The 23857-nt window shown below is 41.0% G+C and overlaps 1 protein-coding gene across 4 annotated transcripts in view; it reads right to left on the bottom strand.

Annotated features, from left to right (window-relative positions):
- Positions 1-23857, bottom strand: part of GRAMD1C (GRAM domain containing 1C) — a 54037-nt gene that overhangs the window by 20793 nt on the left and 9387 nt on the right. For 3 of the 4 annotated variants that reach the window (XR_009965506.1, XM_062622071.1, XM_062622072.1), the window contains exons 3-7: positions 13844-13928; positions 10305-10408; positions 8585-8680; positions 7403-7483; positions 880-998 (exon numbers count right to left, since the gene is read on the bottom strand). Coding sequence is in view for 3 of the 4 variants with exons in the window: in XM_062622071.1 (XP_062478055.1) it covers positions 880-998; positions 7403-7483; positions 8585-8680; positions 10305-10408; positions 13844-13928 (485 nt within the window). In the remaining variant the exon portion in view is untranslated. Of the gene's footprint in view, positions 1-879; positions 999-7402; positions 7484-8584; positions 8681-10304; positions 10409-13843; positions 13929-19773; positions 19934-23857 lie in introns of all 4 variants that reach the window. The other variant, XM_062622073.1, reaches the window with a different exon arrangement.

The following is a 23857-nucleotide window of genomic DNA, read 5'->3' as shown; positions in this document are numbered from 1 at the left end:
CCACAAAGTTAGCAAAACCAAGTACAGGTGAACGACAGAGAGTGCGTGCTGTAGAAAAAGAGGAAATGGAGATAGCCAAGAACAAACTTGGAAAAAAAAGGTTTTAAAAAAGTTTAAGAAGATGTTTTTCCCCTGCCCCAGAGTTGCAAAATTATGCATTTTTATTACAGGGGGGGAAAGAAAAAAGCTTGCAATTAACTTGGTTTTTTTTTCATTTTCTAGCAAACATGCTCAGATAAGACAGTGTTGAAAAGAGACGTAAATTAATTTTTTGGTTTTGTAGAGCCATATTTATTTACATACAGACACAAAAATTAAAGCCACGTTATCAGACTGACACTGGCAGTTCATAAATCCAGGCAACTGTTCTATAAAAATAACCCACATACAGTTAGATTATTCCAGCTCCCGAATTCAAGATTAGGACAACACAAAAATAAGCTAATATCTCAGACATCAGGAGAACAAAGAAAAACAAGTGTTTCAGACTCATCAGAAAGAGTCCGAACGTCATGTGTAGCTCCATTCCATTCAGGCCTTCCATGTTGTTGAAGGCCATACAGACCCTGACTAGACATCTTAATGAGAAAAGGTTGCTATTTAAGCTATCCTGCTGGTATCCCCAAGCAGTTCCAAGGAGAACGAGGTCTTCAAATCTCCGTTCTCTAAGCGCCTCAGCTGTGCTCCTACATTTTAGACAATGAACACAATTAAGTTTTTATGGATAATCGGTTTATGCAGTTTGGTTCTATGCATCCTTTTTACTATAGGCTTAACCTTTCCAGAAAGGCTACAGCAACACTTTGAAAACAGAATTTCTAAGAAACAGGACATTGCTCCTCCCAGAGTACTTCAATAAGCTTTATAGCTTCTCCTTACCGAGACTGCCCATTGTCCTCAGACGATGAGTGGAAGCTCTCCATCTCCTCACTGTTCAGGCCCAGCTCAGAGCCATAGCTCTGGTGCACCAGCTGCCAGAATTCCTGCTTGGTCAGCCTCTGAAATAAAGCAGGCTAGTCAAGAACTACTGTATGGGACAATAAGGCACAGGAGGTAAACCAGAAGTCCAAGTTACACCACAGCCTTTAACCTCAATTCTGACAAGAACTGAAAGCATTTAGGTATCACATTTCAAGATTGGATTTCAGCATTTTGGGGAACTGTACTCCTGTCTACTTCATATCCCCAAACCACTGGGAACACAGAAACCATATTCCTAAACCCACTTTTAAACCAGAAATGTCAGACACAAGAAAAATTGTTACTTCAAGAAAACACACACTTGTAGCCATTACTTGCTTCTCCACGTGTCACCAGTGTTTTCACAATGTTTGCAAAATTCAGTGTCTCTTGAATTTCACTCAGTACAGCACAAGACCAGTAACTACCAGACAGACAGGACTCTCTCTTTGATCTTGGACAAATTGCTTAATAGACACATGCCTGTTCCTCAGGATGCTCAGAATGCCTTACAAATGGTGATAAGTTAGTGTTTCAGTCACTGCTGTCTGTCTGGGTCTGCCACCAGCTATCCATATTGCCAAGGTGGGACAAGAGAGCCTCAGTTTGGAACACCGCCAGAACTCCCTTTAAAGAAAAGTTGCTTTTGCTCAGTAACAGTATTACCTTGACTCACCACTAGCTATTCTTCTCTTTCTCTGTATGACCTCCGCCCTGCTCCATGAATTCCCATAGGTACTGGGATATATTTAATTAAGTTCCCTCAAATCATCGGGAAAGTTAGGGAGTAGTATGACAAACTCATATCGGCAGAGTAAGCAACCAGTTTCAAAGGTTTCAAAGTCCACTTCGGATGTAAACGGCTATAAAAAACACACACACAAAAAACAAACGAAAAAAAAATATAAAACGAAAACGAGACAGCAGATACAGTTCTGGGATTTAGCAGAGCTCAGAGAGCAACACCAGCAATCTTAAAAGAGAGAGACCATCCTGGAAAATGTGCCTCAGCCACAATCCATATTGATCAAGGGAACAGCACTGTGCTAATGAGGCAGTTACACAAGTACTGCTTACTATGTGCATGAAATGATCCCATTAAATGCCCATGCATTATTTAAGCCGTTTTTAAGCGATCCTCTCCCCTCCCCGCTTCCACCTGTGCGGTGTCACACTACCCGCAGTGTTACGCGGCGAGCGGCGCCGACCCCCCGCCAGCAACACACACACACTCACCGGGCCGCTCTACCCGCCACCTCCCCTGCCTGCGGCACCCCCGCCGCCACAAACCTGGCGCTTCCCGCCGCGCCGCTCCCCTCCCGGGTCACCCTCGGCCTCGCCCGGGGCCGCCGCGTTCCCACTTCCTGCTCGGCGGCGAGGCCCGCCCGGGGACAGCCCCCCCACTACCACCTCCCCGCCCGGCGGCAGCGGCTCCCGCCAGCGGGGCCGGGACAGCGCTCTCCCCGGCGCGGGGGGGGGGAGCCGGGGGGAAGCCGGGCACTGTCAAAGCGCCGGCATGGCCCCGGGTGCCGCTCTGCCCCGGCTCGATGCAGGATCCCCTGCTGCATCGTGAGGGAGACTGTCCCTCCGCAAAAACAGGTAAAACGTGCGGGGTCAGGGCAAACCCAGCCCGGACCGGCACATGGCCGCCCTGGATGAGGGGCTTTCCCCCGGGGATTCTGCAACACAACAAAGTTTTGGTCTTTCCAGAAAGCAGCTGGCACAAGCATCTTATGGGCAGTGATCGGGTTCAAGGTATTTAATCCTACCCAGGACAAAGGAAACACTAAAATACAAATCACACACATAGAAAGCAAGGGTCATACCAACTAATGCCTGCCTCTCCCACGGGGGTTCGTTCCACAAAGCAGTGCAGTGCTAAAAACATGCGGCAACACACGCAGCTGCCTTGCTTTCCCCAAGCACACTGTCCTTTGGAGCAATAAATTCATAGCTAAACACAACTACCTACAGCTGTTCCCCTTAAGTGACTAAAACCAGAAGCAGGCATTACATGCTTTGGGAATATGACTGAGGTGCATGTTTAGATAGCACACCTTGCAACCAGAAATTAAAGGGCAGAAACAAAGCCCCTTTCACTTCCCATGCCCATTACTGACAGTGCCTTTATTTCAAGTCATAAGAAAATAACCAGGAAACAGCTAATGTCACTAATGAAATTCACCAGCACAGTCTGCACCAGTGTGTGAGCACATCAGGCTGCCCTTGCACAGCAGGCTGAATGATCTGAGGAAAGCACAGAATCTTTTCAGCCATGCATTTTAGGAATCTATAAAGCTGTTTCCTGTGGTTCTCTAAAGTCAATGTTACTGACTTCTGCTTCTAAAACAGGATTCTTGCACTCAATTATTCCTAGCTCAGCTAGATATACTAAATTCTTAATGGTCACAGCACAAGATCAAACCAGACATCCTTTCCAGTACAATAAAGCAAAAGTTCTGAAGGCAAGAAGGGCACAAATTTTCTGGGTCAGACTTATGCTTCTGATAGCATGGTTTTGAGAAGCTCTGAAGCTTGAAAGGCTGAACCTAAACATGAATTACTTTGCCCACCAGTGGTGACGGCCTATGCTGGGTTTTGCCTCAGTTCCCTTTGTATACAAAAACAAAGGCTACAAGAAGCAGCTGGGACACACAGTTTTGTCTTTTCAACAAGGAGAAAAAAAAAAACCATCAATTCTTTGTTTCACTCTATACAAAGTGGTGGCATTGCACAAGTGATACTACAGAATATTACTGACATAAGCAAAGATACTGATTTTTAGCCCCCCCCCCCGCAGAAATAAGAACAGGACACTCAGCACAGGTCTACCTTAGAGAAAAACCCCCACCACACATCACACTCACACCAGGCAACTTGTCGCACAGCTGGTGAATGAAACAGCCAACTCCCCCCTCTAACTGCCCAAACATGAAGGTCAGAATCAACCCAAGCCCTTTTAGATCTCCAGAAGACCCCTCCTTGCACAGAAAGGTGCCAACAAACACTTTTTTTTCCACAACCCTCCCTGAGAAGCTGCTGGAGAAGGCAGAACTGCTGTCCTAGTAGATGTTGCCACAAGAAGCCCAGCTCATCAGAAATTCTGGTCCCTTCTCACACCTCTAGACTTACCTGCTACAATGTCTCTGGAGACAAGTGCAAATCTCTACCCAGCAATGCATAAGAACAATAGGAAAATAAATCCAGCTCTAACGAAGAGGACTCATGGGAAGTGAGACTGATTAAGTTAAGATCTTGTTCCATTAGAAATAAGGAGTGCTGTGTTTGTTTGGGATTTGAATGACCTGCCTAATTAGATTTTAATTTGTTCCTTCTCCCTTAAACTGGGTGGATATTTGACACCCAAAAGCTTTAGCAAAATACAGCAAAAGTCTAAATGGCACTGCTCTTACTATCAATAGCAGCCATTAGTAAAGTTGTCTAACCAATCTGGAAAGCCTGTTGCAAAACAGGAATTTTGGCTGATTTTATAAACTGATGTATTATTGAAAGCCACAATGGATGTGGAAGCAGCTATCTGTTTTATCAAAACCGGTGTCATGTCTCTTCCAGACCTACATTAACAACTCCTTATTTTCCATGATGCTTCCCCTTCAGCCAGGAGCATTTAAATAAAAAAACCCAATAGCAAGCCTAAGAGGCTCACTGAGCACATTTTGCAATAGGACTAGATTAAAATAAGTGGATTTTTCCTTGAAAAGTTTTTATATGGACATTTAAAATAAAATAGCCTAAGAAAGGACCATCTAAAGACAGAGGTACTCATTGATCCCCTGAGGAACCAAAGCTGGAGGGTGCCAAATGCACATGGTATTGTTACTCAGAGCAAGATTCAGAGGAGAAACTTTGAGCTAGAGAGCTACAGCCCAGCTAAGGAGACCAGCAGTCCTATGAGAACAGTGACGTAAAGCTGGAGGAGAGCATCCTGATGGGCAAAGCAAGCTTAGCCATGGAATAGCATGTAATCCTTTACTGTTTTTCATACATAATGCAACTAATTTCTAATAGAAAGGCAGACTTCACAGAAGACTACTTGTTCAGCTCTCTAGGTTGTGCGATACTTTAAAAGTACAAGGCAGAATGGCCACAAGATGGAGATCTGGGAAAGGACATGCTGACCCTGCCAACAAGTTCTGCAGGCAGGGAAAGCTTAAGGAGCATCCCCTTAAAGGAGATAGGTCTTTCTTCAAAGGCGAGACCTTGTAACACAAAATCTATGCCCAGAACACATTGAAGAGGCCAGTGCCAGTGACTGAAAATTACCTCTGCACAAACACGGTTTGAAGTAAAGACAAATCCCATCCCCTGGATGTGAATCGTGCAAATTGGGGATTATTTGTCATCAGGCGGAGGTGCAAACCATCGCTGCATCCAGTCATACTTCTGGTGACACCAGAATGACTTTATTTCAGAATTTAACAGTTGGATTTCATTTCCAGGTCTAGCAGATGCACTTCAGATAATAACTACATTATCCATATGCTTTAACTACCTAGCTCTTCACGGAGGAAACGTTAAAACCAGCTCCTTTTCAAACTGGCTCCAGGGTGAGATTTGGGGGTTTTGTCACAAGCCTTACAAATTCTGACAGGATCCCTGTGACCACTGAGCCCACCACCCGGAAACACCAGGCTCACGTACTTAGGACACTGCATACCATGCCAGAGCTTCAGACATATGAGATATCTTTCAAACATATTCTGTTCCTGTCATAGGGTGATGGGGAGAAAGCAGCAAAAATGCTTGGATGCACCAACGTGTTTCTTTTAGCAACGGGTCAGTGGACAACTGTCACTGTAGCCTTGTCAGATCCAGCTCTGGCAACTTTACTTCCTACTTTCAACTTCTCAGTGCCCCTCTATACCTTGATCCAGTTTGGTTAAGCAACAAAGAATCAAAGACTCATAAAGCAGGCTGACAGGTGACTCAAACATTCTAGCAGAGAATCAGAAGTCACTACTGCACTGCAGAAGTAGGAGCTCAACTCAACAAAAATCCTGTTTCAGTAAGTAGCTCCAAACATACATTAAAAGCCCTACACCTCATAGCAATGCTCTATCTTACAACTGAGAACCCCAAGCAAAAATTTGCAGACTTACCTTTCAATGTACTTTAGTGAGATGCAAGTAATGCTAGTAGCAAGATGTGATACAAAGATTAAGATGAGGTCCCAAGCCACTGGTCCCTAAAACTCTCTGGCTTAATTCATCTCATATTACATGCAGTCCATGACTTCTACTTTCATATCTATCCTTTAGTTACAGCTCTGAAGTGAAAAATTGTTTCTAATGTGACATGCATTTCAGTGTCAAAGAGAACTAACACAGGGGAAAAACTAACACTGAGCAGCAGAAAGCTTGCTGCCTCTGGTCCAAACCCTTGGACAGGTTTGTGTACCTGAATGCCCATACATTCACCCTCCAGCACCATGAACTGAACAACTGCATAATTACCATTCCTGACAAACTATGCTAACAAAGGAAAACAAGGCTGGTTTCCAGTTGCACATTCCAGTCAAAAGATGACATAGCGCGTTGTGGGTTTTGCAGCACTAGCTGCTGGATTCAAGACAAGATAATTGGGATGTTACAATAAAATAGTATTTAATACAAGAGATAAGAGATTTGCAGGAAACATTAGTTTTGCCTTAAATGGCACTTTCCTTTATTTCCAGCTTTTGACAAAAAGTACCTCTAATCTGCCCTAGAATTCACCTAACAAAAAAAAAAAAACAACCCAACTTTTGTGGGTACTACAGTTAAGCAGTACAAGAGCTTTAAGCCTTTGGGGACCACTGTAGCACACAGTTATATATGGATATTTCAGTGCTCATTTGCAACTGTGTTGAAATATTTAAGCAACAAGATCCGTAAACAGGAAGGAATTGGTTTACAAAAATTGCATTACTTAGTGATGCTCTGCAAAATTGTCGGGACATTTTTAGAAAGCAGATTAGCTTAAGTATTCACAAATTGCAATATAAATCAAACTAACTAACATAAATTGCCGAAATACACTTCCATCTCATACAGCCTGCCTTTACTGCATTTATTCAAGGTCAGGGGAGCTGTAATGAGTTGGCTGTCAAAGGTTCAACTAAGTTATCTGAGAAGGTGACTTAAGGCTTTTTCCTCAAAAAGATAAAGCTTTCAGTGAAAAAGTCTCTTGCCTTGTTGATCACAAATTAGCCATAGAAAATGCATACCAATTTAGTAATACCTGCTTGTGGTAGTGAAGAAAAGCATGCAACCTATCTTCAAAGACAAAATACTCCATCAACAGCAAAGTTGTAGGTGGCAGTACGAGAAGAAAAAACCTAACTTCTCAAGGAAAGCTTCTTACCCTCCAAAAACATGTCTTCTTATATTAGAAAAATATTATTTTGTTACTTAACCACTGGCACCCACACTTACAAGCTTACCTTATCTAGCAACACATTCTGCCATAAGCGAAAGATACTGAGGTAGCTTCTGTCTCTTGCACTGAACGATGTGAAGAAAAACTGCAGGAAAAACAAAGTGCTCACTTTTTAAAAATAAAATAAAAGCTCACTTGTAGGTATTTTCAACAAAATCAGAATCCTTCCTTGTCTTGAATAAACTAAGGTTTTCAGCAACAGCATGATCCTCTCACATTCAACAAACCTCATTTGTGCCATTGCTCACACTCCACACTTTTTAATCACTTTCAGTAAGTAAAAGTTAGCTTCCCATTAGTATATAAAGACACTCGCTCTTCTGGGCATTTGATCGCAATCCTTTGTATCTCTGGCAGAAAGGAAGAGGTCCCCCCTCAACTAACTACACAGCTACATCTTTCTCCCATTTTTAAATAGGATGTGAAACAAATTAGAGTTCTGTATACCTATTTCTTGCAGGCCACAGCCTTTTCCATCCTTCTACTATATATTACTTTCATTAATCTTTTCACATAGGGAGATATGAAATCAAAATAATTAAAATATGTCAAATGAGATGCATCATTTGCAGTATTAAAATCTTTCCTATTTGAATGTTTGTTTAGCAGAGAAAGAGGTTTATCTTCCTTGATGATTAAAGTTAACAAACTGAGAGAGAGCAGACAAATACTGGAAGAGCACTGCACATGAGCATCACGTTTTTCAGTTTTTCCAAATAGATACCCAAAACCTACACTTCTCAGCACATAAAATTACATGTTCTATGAGTAGATTTCTCCACGACATCATTCATTTTGTTTTCAACAGTTTTCTGAAATTCCAGAAATTCCAGGGACACTTTAAACCTAGTGAATTTGAAATTTTTGCAGTCTGGAGGATCCACATTCTGAAGTCATGCTCTAAACTTTAAAATGGTTTTCCTTCGAGAACCAATGGGACAACAACCCCTTTACTTTCTGGGATTCTAGGGAATTCTAGGTTGAATCATCAAGCCACTATGTATAGGGACTAGATCACCAAGTCTGGTGATCAAATCTTTAAATGTAATTGGATTTAAAACTACAAGTGCTCTGCCCTGGACATTGCTGTTAAATAAAATAAAAATAAAAAAAATACACCAAAACAAAACTAACAAAAAAAAAAACACCCAACCAAAACCCAACACATCACAATACAGGTTTTCACCTTCTCTCCTTTTGTTGCTATTTGTATGGCATTTGGAATGAGCCGAGCAGTCTTCTCCTTTGTCATGAAAGTGATATCCTTCAAGGCAATAGAAATCTAAGCAGGAAGAGATTTAATGACATATTACAAATAACTTAAAACTGAAAATTTACGAAGTCACAGAACATGCAAGAGGAACTCAAACTAACCCCAAGCCCTGGGATGCAATTTAGTTGAGATCACAAAGTCAATTACTGTCTCAACTTGCTAACAGCAAGCATTCCAAAGTAGAAGCAAGTTAAAATGACTTAAGACTAATCTCCTTTCATAGTAGACTAGAGAAGCAAGTAGTTCGTTCTTCTTTCCTTCCATTCACTGAGCAATACTGAAGGATTAAGGCACAATCCCAACCACATACAAAGCACAGAGGTGAAAGTCCATCCCAATCTGTATGCTATACATAAGGTAGGACATAAATCAGATGACAGACTATCATCCCATTTCCACAGAGGTTTATTTGCAGTCCACACACTGCAAGGAAATCTTCCTGCTTGGATGTGTTTGCCTTGCATATTAGTATTCTAAACGTTTCTGTATAGTAGAGCAGTGGAATCTTTCTTTTTCCTTTGTGTGCAGAAGGTCCACTTTCTCTCTGCATCAACACAGCCTGCTAAGGAGGTCCCAAAACTTAGCTCTACCATTGTAGCTAATAGGTTCAGATTGCCTTATGATATTGCACAGGATATCACTCTGCTAGGCAGGTAGGAACAGGTTACCAGGATATATGCTAGTTTGGCTGAAAAAAATAATCAGTCTTTGAATAGATCGTATATATTCACGGGTGTGATTTCAAAGGGATTTTTTTAAATCTCAAGTCTACAATGAGAAACATTAAATCGTAAAATACATCTCATGAAATTAAGCTTGTTTTTCAGTTAAACATTTCTATACCTCCTCATTGTCTTCAGTACACAAGGTATTTGTTATCTGTCCTGTGTACTTCAGAGCGCACATAGTAGAATTTAGTGATTAAGGTATGAGCAGTCTTAGAGCTGCAGAACATTTTGACAGATCTCCATCACCTATTAACTAGGTTACTTTCCTTTTCTCATTCATTGCCTTATGCTATTTCTGCATCATATGCAAAAATTGCTTGAATGAAAAATTTTAACTCATTAACCTAACTGGATAGAAATAGAGGGCCAATGTCACAAATACCTGCTTTTCCCCATACTGTTCAAAAGCTACACACCACAACACGAGAACTTGCCAAGGTCATTTATAGATTCTCTTTGGCTGTTCTTAGTTTGATATTTGCACCAGACTAAAACAAGTAAAGTTTTAACGCTAAAGAGTTCTTGAACAGGGCAACATTATGTACTGTATCATGCTCCTGGTTTTATAGGAAAACATTACATGTTACATCCCTTTATAGGACAACTCTCCTTAGTAAGGAGAGGGAAATTGCCATCCAGAAATGTAAGAGATCAGTTTCAGCATAACTCCTGAACACCTTCCTGCATGACTGATGGAGTAGGCTTATTTCAGCATTCATGTCTCCAATGCTATTCTCATTTTATGGAGCAACAGATCTGCATTTCCGCTCAGGGACGGAGGCTCTATCTTTCCAATGCAAAGTTACTAGATGAGATTTACAGGGCAAGATTTGAGGGAGTCATACCCTGATCGTACAGGACAAACAGGTGGGATTCAAGGATTCAAGCAAGCTAAGAGATCTTACTGTGGTCTCCCATCGGAAAATGTTGCTGTGGAAACAGAGCCAGTTTTCAGAGAGATACAAACGTCCTTGCAGCAGGATATCTTTCTGGAGTGCACAGGCATAATCTATGTATAGAGAGCAAGAACAAGTTTACTCACTTAATGCAGCTCAATTGACCCAAACATGCTAACTTAAAATGAGATAAGGGTATTACAATACAAATAAAAAGCTATTTCTTTCAGTCTTCAAAAATCTGTGAAGGCAGACTTGTACTGGGTTGCATCCAGATCATTGTTCTGGGAACACCCCAATGCCAGGGCTGATGGAAATGTCTGTGTGAGGACAGCATTCCATGTATTATTCCCCCGGTACATTATCCTGCATTTTCACAGAAGAGGTATCAGGCAAGATCAGGAGTACACAGGAGAAGCACTCATAAATCAAACTTCAAAGTGCCTAAACAACAGAATACACAAACATGTTTATAGTATAACAGTATATACACTGTCAACTCCTACATAACAGTAGTTCATATGTTGTAGTAAGATAATTATTTTCCAATAAACAGATTCTAATCTCTAGCTAAAACTATCTGCAAAGTGAGACACTCAAAGGCAGCTTGAAGCTACCCAGTTCCTCAGGCATAAGGTATTTTCAGAAGCTGACTGTCATCCTCATTATGATACTGCCTGTGGCTGAAACATCCCTATTGAGAAACAGATTTCATCTAGAACACAATTACCCATCATTAGATACCTGCTAATTAAGAACAAGGGCAGAGGATTTTGATGCATTTTTTAAAAAAAACCTCTCAAGTTACATAATTTCAGACCCTGAAGATTCAAAAGGAATTTTCACAAGTACTACTGCTAGAAACTCAAGACTTCCCTTTTGGAAGCTCAAGCCTAAAGAAGCCTACCTTATGTATAGAAAGTGTACCTATTCTAGTAGGATGTTATTGATTCTAACTTTAGAGGCATCAAAGAGTTTTGTTATTTTGAAAAGCAATGTATCTGTTAGTGTCCAAGACAGAATTTTGGTTTTGTGTACCACAAGATGATGAACACAGTTGTTCTGAGTACCAAGAGGCTCAGGAGACCCTTGCCATCCTAACTTCAAGGTAAGTCTGCATCTACAGGAGCTTTTATTATGATTTTTTAAATTCTCTTGGGTTTTCCCCTCAAATAATCAAGTAGAATTTCTTGCAACAAGCATGAGGCATGTATACAAGACATTATTGCAAACAGAATAAAAGAAATCCAAACCATTAAGTTGTAAGTGACGCTTAAAGAGAAGTCAGATACCAAAACACAGAGAGCAGTGAGAGGGAAGGCAGCAGGAGTTTGAGGTTAAGGACTTGAGGAAAGCATTATCAAGAAGCTTGATTCTGACTTTTATGTTTGGGGCAGGGAGCCAGACAAGTGATAAACAACACCATGACCTACCTACACAAAAAAAGGAGATGTTGCCTGTAAACAACATTTTCAGGCAAATTAGTGGCACTCTTCTAAACTCCCATTTCAAGTGTCTAAGTCATTCCTTTTCCATTATAAGAAAATAATCATATTTCACAAAATCTTTATATACAGTGCTCATTACAGTGGAAGCTGCTTAGTTTTTTAAAAGCTAAACTAGAAATGGGAGTAGTTACAGTTATTTTAATGAACAGCAGCAACTAACTGCTTCTCTGAACACCGTAAAGCCTATAAAAGTTTCTTTGCATCAAGCAAAGAAAAAGCCCTTTGCTTAGAGAACGCAAAAAGTCCTTCCAAAGAAGCATTGCTTTTTATGGGGTAAAAACTCCATCATGTATACAAAGGAATGACTTTGCTTCTGATGGAGCAGGTCCTACATTATTGAGATTAGCCCATCACTAAATCTTCCTCCAAATCCTAGGCAATCTGTTCACTGAACCTGTGCTTCAGTTTGCTACATGGCTTTCTGTATCAACCCTCTTTCACGAGACACACCAAAACAATGCTATGAAGTAATACCCCTTTCTTCTGTTTCACTTCTGTACTGAATTCAAGTATTTTAAAAATGCAGAAGGCATTTCAGAGGAAAACTGCTTCCTTCTAAGGCTGGAAAAGGATGCAGGTAGTTAACAATTTCAGAGCTGTCACTTGCACAAATTTGTCTTCCATTAATTAGGAAGGAACTCACTGCAAACTGGAAACATACTGACAGCCTCCCAGTATTCACTTCCTTAAAGATGGCATAAGGTGAACATTAAACAATACCACCCTTGTATTAAAACAAATCCCAATTCTGGGACAGTACATTTGTTACACAATGCTCAGGCAGCATAGGCAGACTTACCTGCAAGGCAAGTTATAAAACAGAAATAAGGTGCATCACTGCATGCAAAGGAGGTAGGGTTACAGGCTTACCTTCTCTGAATTGTGTAGTGGAGCATAACAGGGAGCTCAAAAGGAACATTTTGATGCCAAGCAGTTATGCACCGTAGTCTCTGCCACCTTGTTCTGCCCCCTCCTACCCCATAGACTTATCTCCTCTGCTCCTCCAGCTGAGCGTTATATCTGTGACTGCACCTATGTCACGAGCATATGGGTAAGCTAAACTGGTATACTGGGATGTGAAAAACCTTCACTCAAGGCATGAGCCAGCCCAGAACTAGCAGCACCAGATAATACACTTAATGCTCGGTATGGGCAGTAACCACATGTGCACATACCAGTGTGAGGCATAAAACGTTTTTAACTGCCCTCTCTATACCATGGTGGCAAATACATCCAAGTGCACACCATTAAGTCAGGATAAAATGAGTATTTGTTTGTGTTTTTCAATTATATCCTACAATAGCTGATGGGAATTATCATTTAAATGCTGAATTTTATGTCCTCATATCACGTAGCTGGCATTTGTCTCCAAAAAGTGTTTTTTAAATAACAAGTGGGACTGTAATTCTGGGACTGTGTCACTTAGTCCCAGAAGTCACATTAATCAAGTGCCCAGGGCAAGGGTCTAGGCTGGGGTTAGGGGTAGGGTTAGTATGACACTACAAGAAGTACACTAAGTTGTCTGTCTGTGCTGGAAAGAACATACAACAAATTCAGTGCCCTCAGAATTAACTCTACCTGGTTTTCTCACACTTGCATTGCACAAACCAGTACAGGTATGTTGAGTTCGTATTCAGTGCTCACCAGGACCCTGCATAGTGATCTTTCTTTCCAGTTTGTCAGCTAACAGCTGTCACATCTCCACTCCTGTCAGGAAGTAAAGTACTAAAAAGTAGCAGAAGTAAAAGACATCAAGAGGTTCCCATCCCGTGTCCAGATGAACTGGAGGATCTGTACCCTCTCCTTCACCTCTCAACCTCCTGAAGGAATTCGTCTTTTTTTTCAGAAAGCAGGCAATACAGAAGAGGGGTATGGACTTGACTTTCTCTGAAAGTATCTGATGCTAGTTCAGAGACAGAAAAATAGGAAGTTATCAGCTATAATTAGAATTTGCCACAAAAAAAAAAAGCAGCCTTGGCACTACAGCAGTCTGGAATTATCAGCCAGAAGACAAACGCTTTTTGTACGACTGCATCTTACCTACTATGAGTCTCTCGGAATCTGGCAGATGAGAAAACTGTCTCTTGAATTCCTCACTCCTGTATTTGTAAGTGGAACTTGAGAGCTGCAACAAAGAATGGTAAAAGGTTAAGCAAACAAACAGATTTTCAGCCATCAACTGTATTCATATTGGATGTGTAATTTTATCTTGAAGCACAAATTAGCATCAAAAGAACAATGAAGGACTGTAACTTTATGCTTGCTTATATAAGAATGTGCTTCTGTATTTAGGATAGCATTGGCCAAACTATTCCTTGTATCAGGCCAGATGCCAATTGCAAGGCATTACAGTTGTATGATGGCAGACTCCTCCACTCATAGGGACATAAAAGCCCCTTCCACAGCTAAGTCTTCCAGCACAGACTGAATGAACAGGCAGCAATGCCATGACACAGGAAGTGACAGAGCAGATCAAGTACTCATACAGGCCACCAGCTGGTCACAAGGACACAACCTAGATCACCAATTTCTATTTGGAGTACCATTTCAGGAATACTACAGTTATAGAATGGTTTGGGTTGAAAGGGACCTTAGGATCATCTAGTTCCAACCCCCCTGCCATGGGCAGGGACACGTTCCACTAGACCAGGTTGCTTGCCAGTTGCTGTAATTAGACCAGTAGGAGCAAAGGCAAAAGTGTCCTCCAGTAAGCACAAATAGCAGCACCACTATCACCTTTTGATTCCCTGATCTGTTCTACATTTGGCCGTATATTTAAAAAGATCACTGTCTGTGGCTCCTCTGAAATTTAAACCGGGCAGTAAACTAACAGCAAAGTAGATTAATCCAGATGGACTTGAACTCAATATTCTTAGAAATGAATGTCCCTGTTCCCATTCAAATAAAGAGCTTCAGCATGTTCTCCAGAAACAATTCTGCTGTAAAAGCCCCATTTTTAATTTTACAGCAATAAAAAGGCCAGTTTTTTTTCTTAACAGATGTTGGCTGCTTATTTTAAGGGCCATCTTAACTAAATGCTGTGTAAGGCAGTGACTCAGCTGGACTACAGCTAAGACATGAAAAAGTCATTTAATCACTTTCAAGTGTCACCAAAACCAGGTACAAATACAGTATTAAAGCCCCTTTTACATTTTTTTTTGTTTGTTTTAACCTTTCTAAAGATCTTAAGCACATGGCTGCTATTCTTTCCTTGAGCACCTGTATTACTCCAAAACCTGACATTCACCATTAAATCCATCTACCATAAGATTAGTGGCTATTTACTCTGAGCGTGAGGGAAGAAAGAAGAAAGGAGGCAAAGAACCACTTTTGACTGTATGACCTTACAGCAAGTTTAACAAGAAAATACCCAGTTTTAGCACACTCCTATAGCGTGTTAGTTGGACACTACTTTCTCATTACCTCTGTGATTGTTGTCAAAACTATCTCAGAACAAAGACAGACGTATCTTCAGCTTGAGGGTCTTTTAATAAACTGGTGCCATTAGAATTATTAAGATTCTCACATTTTGCTGTTTTCTACAGAACAGATTACTCCTCCTTGCAGTTCAGAGGTTCCCTTAACACCACCTTACACACACATCCTATGACTGTCTGTCATCCACCCATACTTGAGAATCAAGATCTTTGGCCACAAGAACATGAGTGCTACTTCAAGGTCAGGTGTTTAAGAGCATAAAACACATGAGAGGGCAAAGTCACCCTGACTCAGTTCAGCTTTAAAAGTTACCTTTTATTACCACTGATAAACAGAAGTCTGACCATTGGTGAGTACGTATTTGATGTCCACTAATATTCTGAGTATTGCAATGAAAAAAAGCAGTGAAGGGGTGAAACAAAAAAATATGTCCGCTCCTCCTCTTCTGAGGAGAGTGAGCATGAAAGCTGCAGGTACAACTAACAGGGCAACATATCAGATATGTCCTACTAAGTTGTATGCTTCCAGTTCTATTTCAGCTATTTCTGAGATTATGAAAATAACATTCTCTGAGAGCATGTCATCTACTAAAGTAGAAAGGCTATGGTTTCTTGACCATGCCACATTGTGCCCTGAAAGACACGCTTTCAACTGATCACCTGAAACAGGCACCTAATGACTGCACAGCTTTGAAGAAATGGAGTTCTGTGTGATTACTCCAGAAAGAGGCACAGGGGAAAATGAAAAGTTAACTCAAAGCTGCAAAGTTTCCACCTGTAGTTCCAGCAGAGGCCCTACAATTTACGCAGTCATACCTCAGTTGACTGAGATCTGAGCTTGTGACGACATACAAGGGGACAAAAGAAGCAGTCAGCCACGAGAGCAAAAGAAAGTTCACAATCTTCAAGCCTAATCTACGAAACCATGATGTAAGAAGCCACGCTGTTAAGGAGAGAAACAATTTCTCAAACATACTGTATACAAGAGATAAGAGCTACACTGAAGTTTTTGTTGTAAGACAAAAAGAACCAAGAAGAGAGGAGGAACATTACAGTATCACAGACACATTTATATTAGTGTTTGAATCAGCCAATTCAACAGGGCCAAGAATCCAAACTCCAGTTATCTTGAGTTTTACTTAGCAATTGAATTCTTTCAGAGCTTGAAACCTGCTATAGTTTGTCTGAGAAACCCTTGCTAGCATTTAGAAGTGTTCTTTATCATGAGTGACAAACAGGCTATAACAAATCATCTTATTAACTGTAGGTTTCTACTGAGTTCTTAGGACATTTATAAAGAGCCTGCTCTGAATCTTCAGCTAATCAGCATAAAAAAGTGAGCACATTGAAACTTTAACCTTATCCTTTCCTTACTTTACATGAAAACTAGCTCATTTAGATCAGTAATTATTATGTACTCAGTATATGCCTTGGTGATCAAAATGTCACTCAAAGGACTTACAAAAGAGCAGGGACAATTTTAATAATATTGTTATTACAAACTTTAAGGAAATAAGACATTTCCATTTCTATGAAAACTGTATCTCTCATAATTACTATTATAATACCCAAGATGCAGCAGCATTTGAGGAAGGTTGCCACCTCTGGGTTACAAAATTAACCACTAAGTATTAAAAGAAAAGCATAAATTAGGCTGTAGCATGGCATTTAAAGAGATGAAAACAGCAACTTATTTTTAACACATGCACATTTCTAAGTTTAATTATAAGTCATCAGGCAAACACTTTGCCTAAGGATAATCTTCAGCATTTATAGGTACGCTATACTTTATCATTAAGAAAACTATTAGGTCCAGCCAACAACATATTAGCATTCTTTATCTGAAGCCACAAAATACATTAGAAACCTGTAAAATAGCATAAGCATAAAAACCTCCTCAGTGCCAGTTACAGAAGACAGTTATGTAAGACCCAGATACTACTTGAAGACACATAATCCAGTGATTCTCATCCCTTGTTTAGAAATGGACCAGAGTCCAACTATGCAAAGTCATGCTCCAGAAAAAGAAGTTAACTTAAACAGGGCTAAACTGAGTTATTTATACAATAGAAGCCTGTTAAAAACCAGCTTCTCTTCATATTTACAGCTTCAGAAGCATGGACACTTGCAAACAGCTTGTGCCATTTTGCAAACTGCAGAGGATAATTAAGCTACACCTTCTCCTAGGCATACAGCAGAAATACTAATCATTAGGAAATTATCTGATTGCACATACCACTAAGGATGCAAATAGTCAATCAACCTGAGCAGAACAGTGTGCACATTTTTTTAATATTTGCTAATGACGGTAATAATTTTGCATTTGCTTTGTTAGTGTTTTCTGCTTGTTTTAAGACACCACAAAAACCGCATTACCTGACAATTTGCATTCTATAGTTTGACATGCAGCTATGCATAAAAACAGCTGAGAACACATGGAAGTTGACCTCACACTAGAGTAATACAACTCTGATGTCATCTCACTTTAAGAGATGCACAAAGAATCATAGAATGGCGTGGGCTGGAAGGAACCTTTAAAGGTCACCTAGTCCAACCTCCCTGCAATGATCAGGGACATCTTCAATTGGATCATGTGCCTCCCACTGAGCTTCAGACTTGGTATCAGTTACTACCATGTGCTTGGGGTCCCAGAATCAAACAAGCCTATAAGCAAGCTGCTGGACCTACTCCCCCCCCTTCTATGCTCAGAAGCCACACTTAGCCATCAAAAGATGTACAATGAGATACGTGGCTTTACTCCTCTGTCTACAAGCAAGCAAGTCCATGTCACTATCTCAGCACCCCACATAAAGACCACCTGATGTGTTATTCTCCCAAGACAGAAGAGGTGGCATATGAAGTTTCTAGACATGGTTAAAACCAACTCTGGATATGAGGAAGGTTAGGATGAAAGCGGTTTTTAATCCTACACTAACACATTAAAGCAAACATTAAATATCCTGGCAAAAATTGCTGCATTTCAACTGAAGAATGCATTGTTTTCTCCTCCCTTCACATGCATCTAAAATCCTTTTTAGCACCAGGAGAAAGAAAAAGCAAGCATTCCAGAAGAACAACAAACAGTCAGACAGTTATCTGGTAAGGGAGCAATTAAAAAGCAAGCACACAAACAGAAACAAAACATACCAATATTCCACTTTCAGCAAGTCTAAAGCATCACTAGGTTAGGAGAGGACTAAGTTAACAGCCCTGAACAAAAGCCTCATTTAGCAGTATAAGGCAGGCAAACTTAAGACTTCACATACTCCAAAAGAACACAAGAACTCTTGCGGCACACTTCGATCCATCCCAGTCTCTTTGCTGAGGTTATCTGTAAAAGGTGTGAAGTCTGACAATCCTTTCTATCAGAAACATTGATCCCACTGCAACCATTTCTTCAGTCCAAGAAAACTCTTTACGACCACCCAATCTAATCTATAACACACAAACCACAGCTATCTTGCAATTCAGCTCTTCCTTTAAAACCAGAGCTGAGATGGCTAAATTTTTTAGGAAAGGAAAAAAAAAAAAGTAAGATTTACCTTCTTAAAAAGATCAATCCTTATGGAAAAATCCATCCTAGCTAATAATTCCCTTTGTGAATTATTTTCAGATTGTGAGCAAGTTACCCCATATCTTCTTTTGGGGTAGGGATTAAACTTCTCAAGTCTATTAGCAAAAAGATTTTTTTCAGACTTATTCTCATGGCTTTTCTGAATCCCTTCCTATGTCCAATGTGCTTCTTAAAAGCCAGATGTACCACTGCAGGAACCACTGTAAGCACACACAAACCTGCCTCACATTTCGCTTTTACACACAGAATCCCAGTGGAAGCTCACATCCATGTGACTACCAGTCTTCCTTATCTCTTTCACAGTTCTAGGGCACAGTTTTCCATTTCTTCTGAAAGCAAGCATGAGGATGTACTTTGAAAGCGTCAGACTTGTTCTGTTAACCCTGTCACAAGTAAACAGCCCAGATCCACTGTTACAGTGATCTATTTTAACTAATCATTCCTTGACAGAATCACAGAAAAATTCTGGATTAGAATTAACTTCCAATTATTGAGTACTCAGAAGCTTTACTCGCAGTAACCTACTGTTCTTTACTGTCTCTTAAAGCATAAAAGCATTAATCCTGCACAGCAAAAAACACAGAAGCTGAAGAGTAACACCACCGTACTTAGGGTGACATGCTGTGCTGTGTACAGTACACTATGCACTTTGGGACTGGATGTGTACACAGTGCCCACTTTTGGTCTGGTCTTTTTTTTTATTTATTTTTAAATAAGGAGCTGTTTAATCACACACAATTATCCACAGTTGTATTTAATTCACAGGTCATATGAGGCATGTCAACCAGCAAGAAGAAAAACAAGCAACTGTTACTAGGGGAGGCTCAGCTGTCGTATGCCTTAGGAGCCTGCTTTCCAAACGTTCCCATGCTCTCAAGGAAGTGGAAATGCAGCTAAATGCAGCTCATAGCCACAGAGGGAGTGGGAAGAGTTTAAGGAGCCAGGACTATTTTACTTACATTCATTACATGCTCTTCTTCATTCACCCTTAACTTCTCTGGAGAGAGGAGTCTCATAAGCACAGGGCACTCTTCCAGTGGGCCACTGGCAGTCACAGGGCTGTGCACTAGGGTCATTACGTCCCTTTCTGAGGCCCAGCCCCCCTCTTATTTGCAGAGGCTGAAGGAGAAACAGATTTTAACACTTCTTAATTACTGAGCAGAAAATAAACCCGTGGCAGTTCTCCTTCAGTGGCATCTGTGTACAGGTAGTGACATCCAGTAAGAATTTTGGTGCAACTATGTCTTTCTTCTGTTGGAAATACAACATGTAAAATCGCAAGGAATGGATATTAAAATTCAGATCACAAGCAAATACTCAAGCTACTTTCTAGGGTTTTGTTTGTGGGCTTGTTTTATTTTCCTTTTAAAATCCTATGAGATCCCATGAACATGGCTAAAGAGAATCCCTAGTCCCCAGAAAGGAGTGTTCTATTAACTAGCTCTTACAGATGCACAGGAAGGTATACTAAAAATTATTATTTACCCCCCTAACTGACAGCTTCCAAAAATCCATGTAGAAAAAACTCCTCAAAACTATTTCTTCAAGAACTTCTGAAATACTGGATACCCAACTTACAAAACATGTAGTGCCCAGTGTCATGAAACTGACCGAATCTGGTACTTCAGAAATGTAAACTGCTTCAATTTACTTTGAAGTCTGGGTCTAGTCCATCCCACAGTAGCCTAGCCTATACCAACTCCTGGTACGTGGACATCAGTCTCATCAAGCCATCACTGACCTGACATGTGGCAAGGCCCTGCTTTTCTGAAAGCCAGTTCTGGTCAACTGCTGACATGAACTCAGCTGAACTGGAATCCTGCTCACAAAAGGCCTGGTCATCTACACCTCAACAGCTACCCTGTGCTTCCAAAAGCAGGAATGAAAGTCTTATACTTGAGCTTTGCCTATGCAAGTACAGTGTCAAATCATGTTGGAGCACAGTTTGGGAAAAATCCACAAAGTTGTCACAATTATGATTTTGACAGACAGCAAAATTTAGTGTCAGGGTTTAGCATCATATGAAATACTGAGAACTCTGTTGCTAACATTAGGTTACATAACTAGGAATAGAACAAATGTGGGGTTGTTTTTTTTTGTGAAGAACTTTTAAATTTGCCTTCCTTTCCAAGCAGAAAGAAGGCTCAAAGAATCAATGTTTAAAAAGTTGATTTTTTTCTATTAATGTACTATGAGGTTCCCTATTTCTTCAGCGAACTTTAAGCTGCACAACCAGTTAAAGTCAGGTGAGGATTTTTTTGTTCTTTAGGAAAAAAAAACAAACCACAAACAGTGGAAAAGATGCAGAACAGTTTTGTAACAAAATACTTCATTTTAGAATTTGTGAGGAACTCTCCCAAGTTTATCCCTTAAGAACTCACTGAAATTAGCTCAATTTCACAAGCCATTTCATTTTTTTGAAATAAGGTTCAGCTTAAGCTATTCCAACAAGGTCCTTGGGAAACAAGCTGATAACCTTACCAGTGACAAGAAAGCCTCTTGTCATTAGTAGTGTTACAGACTTTTCCCCCAAAAACAGAAAATAGTTTGGATTGAGAACATCCTCTGCTTATGAAGCAATTGCTTTATAATACTCTACTTACTTTGGGCAAATAAGCTTTCTAAAGCGTTTTTAAATGGTGAAGCCAATGTACTTTCATAACAACTGATTTGGATATAAAAATCTCAAGTTTGACATGTTCAGTGAGGAGCAAAGCATATGCTTCATTTCAGAAATAAAACTGACTGAGGCATGAAGCTAATGTAAAGTCAGAAGACATACAACCCCTACACACACCTCCTCCTCTAGCTGCCTGCAGCCTGTTCCAACCCATGCAAATCCCTGGCCAACACTCTGGCAGCCTCTACGGCTCTCCCTTCTCTCACCCACTCGCTCAGTGAGTGCTGGACCCCATCCAGCAGAGCAAGCTAGTGTTCTGCCAGCCTTTGCTTGCATGCCAGCTTGGAAACACAGGCTGAAACACACTGGCCTTGTGGAACATAGACACAAATGCTGTAACAAGTGGCCAAAGAAAACTTCAGATGTGGGGGTGGCATAGAGCCTGCCCAGCTCCAATCTAAGAATCAGCATCATCTGAATGGATTTGGAAGGCAGACTACAGTAGCACAGATCATTTCAAGTTCACAAAAAAGTCCCAAAGGGGACAGCAGTGGAAAGTACTATTACCAGGGAAACACCCGCTTGGAAAGGAGCACTCAATGCCCAGCACTGCTGTATCCGATCAGCACTGATCTGTACCACTGAGGTCTATAGCCCACACACCAGTCTTAAAGATAGATAGAGTGCATCTACACCTGGCAGCTCAACATGGACCCAAAGTCTACTCTCACAAGACTTGGCCATTGACCACTTTGTAATTCAAGCCCTTGCTAAGAGACCTCCTCAGTTTGAGCTCCAGAGCAGGACAGGAAAATCCCAAAATGAGTATGCTATCACCTCCCCCGCCCCGCCCCGCTTCCCAGAGCTCAGTCTGCACGCATGGAGCAGACACTTTGAGGCAATGGATATAGGGTTTTGCATGTCCATCAGACCTCTCTACCTGCTCTGAAGGGGAAACAGCAGGCATGCATCTATTCTGACTTCTTTGTGCTGTCTGTCCCTTTCCATCTACCTTACCTAGGACCTGCAAGTACCTACATGAAGTCAGGCTCTGACTGCTGTTTGTGTAGGGGGCTGTTCCAGAAGCAAGGAGATCTACAAAGGAAACAGCAGGCTGAGCAGGCCACGAGCCACTGCAGTAGTGAGGGGCTGTGGAGCCCCTCTGCTGCATGGCACCACCCACCCAACCCCAGCTGCAAGACTGCATCCCTAGAAGCTATCACAACACACATAGGGTTTTCAGAGCTATAGAAGAGGCAGGTGTCTCTATGGTGCATCCTCCTCACCCACAGAAGGCCCAGCCTCCTACAAGTCGGATCCCCTTGGGCACTTGGCTGAACGCAGAGCTAATGACTCACTCAACAGCAAGGAGAGATCCCTCTCCCAGCACAGCCCTTCTGAGGAAGCAGAGAGAAGAAACAGAAAAATGCATTTCAAGGCATTTTAATTACTCAGATTTAAACCTGAAAGCTTGAAAGAGGAAGATAATTGAATACAATGGGGCTATATTTACAGTCATTTTGCCAGCCACAGCTGTTCACTAGGATTAAGCAGTTGTCTTTGTGCACCTAGCTGAGTGGTGGTGCTTCAGAAAGCTCACGGTTCTGTTGTCAAGAGCAGCTACATATGTAAATAACAGGAACTGGTTTCACCAGAAAAACAAGGAACTCTTCTGCCTTCCCAAAGCAAAGCTAGGATGCATTACAGAGAATAGCTGTGTATTGAAAGGGCAGCAAGATATTGGGAGGCAAATTCACACATAAAAATACTCATTGGCAATTCCTTTGCCTGTAGAAGACAGTAAGACGACTCAAAAGGATCTCAGAAAGGCCTTGACAAAGCCTGGGTACCAGTGTGGCTCAGGCCTCAGAAGAAGCATAAGTGCATTTCCTGTTTATAAGATAACACCATCTTCAGCTGATTAAACACCTGAATCTGTATGTCTGCAATTAGCAATAAAAATGATAATTTCAGCTTCTAATGTAATTATTTATATAACCACTACCAAGTACTTCCGAGTTTGGATGAAACAAACATTTACATTTTAAATAAGAAGGTTAAGCAAAAAGCTCAAGAGATCTGGGCACATACATTAATAAACATCTTCCCCAACTCTGAAGTAGAAATAAAGGTGTTTTTAGCTTCCAGGAGGCAAGACGATCTAATCTCAGACTCATTCAACATACTGATTAGGAGAAAACTCCAGGAACAAACTCGCCAACAGACTTTCAAGTTGACAAGCAGGTATTCTTCATTGCGGCGCCGGGAGACACGGGGGATAGCTCCTCGTAACGTGTGTCCCCGAATGGCTATACAGGTCATCCTTATATGGTCACTGGCCATATTACATCATTTTCCAGAAAGTTTCCGGCATGCATACAAAAATGTGGTGCTCTTTAAGGGTCGTTTACTTTTCCCAACAA

The sequence above is a fragment of the Pezoporus occidentalis genome, unplaced genomic scaffold (genome assembly GCF_034315485.1).
Source record: "Pezoporus occidentalis ecotype Australia unplaced genomic scaffold, CSIRO_AGI_Poc_V1 ctg24, whole genome shotgun sequence".
NCBI classification, from domain to species: domain Eukaryota; kingdom Metazoa; phylum Chordata; class Aves; order Psittaciformes; family Psittacidae; genus Pezoporus; species Pezoporus occidentalis.
Note: the sequence above shows the minus strand (reverse complement) of the source record. Positions and strands in the feature narration are given on the sequence as shown.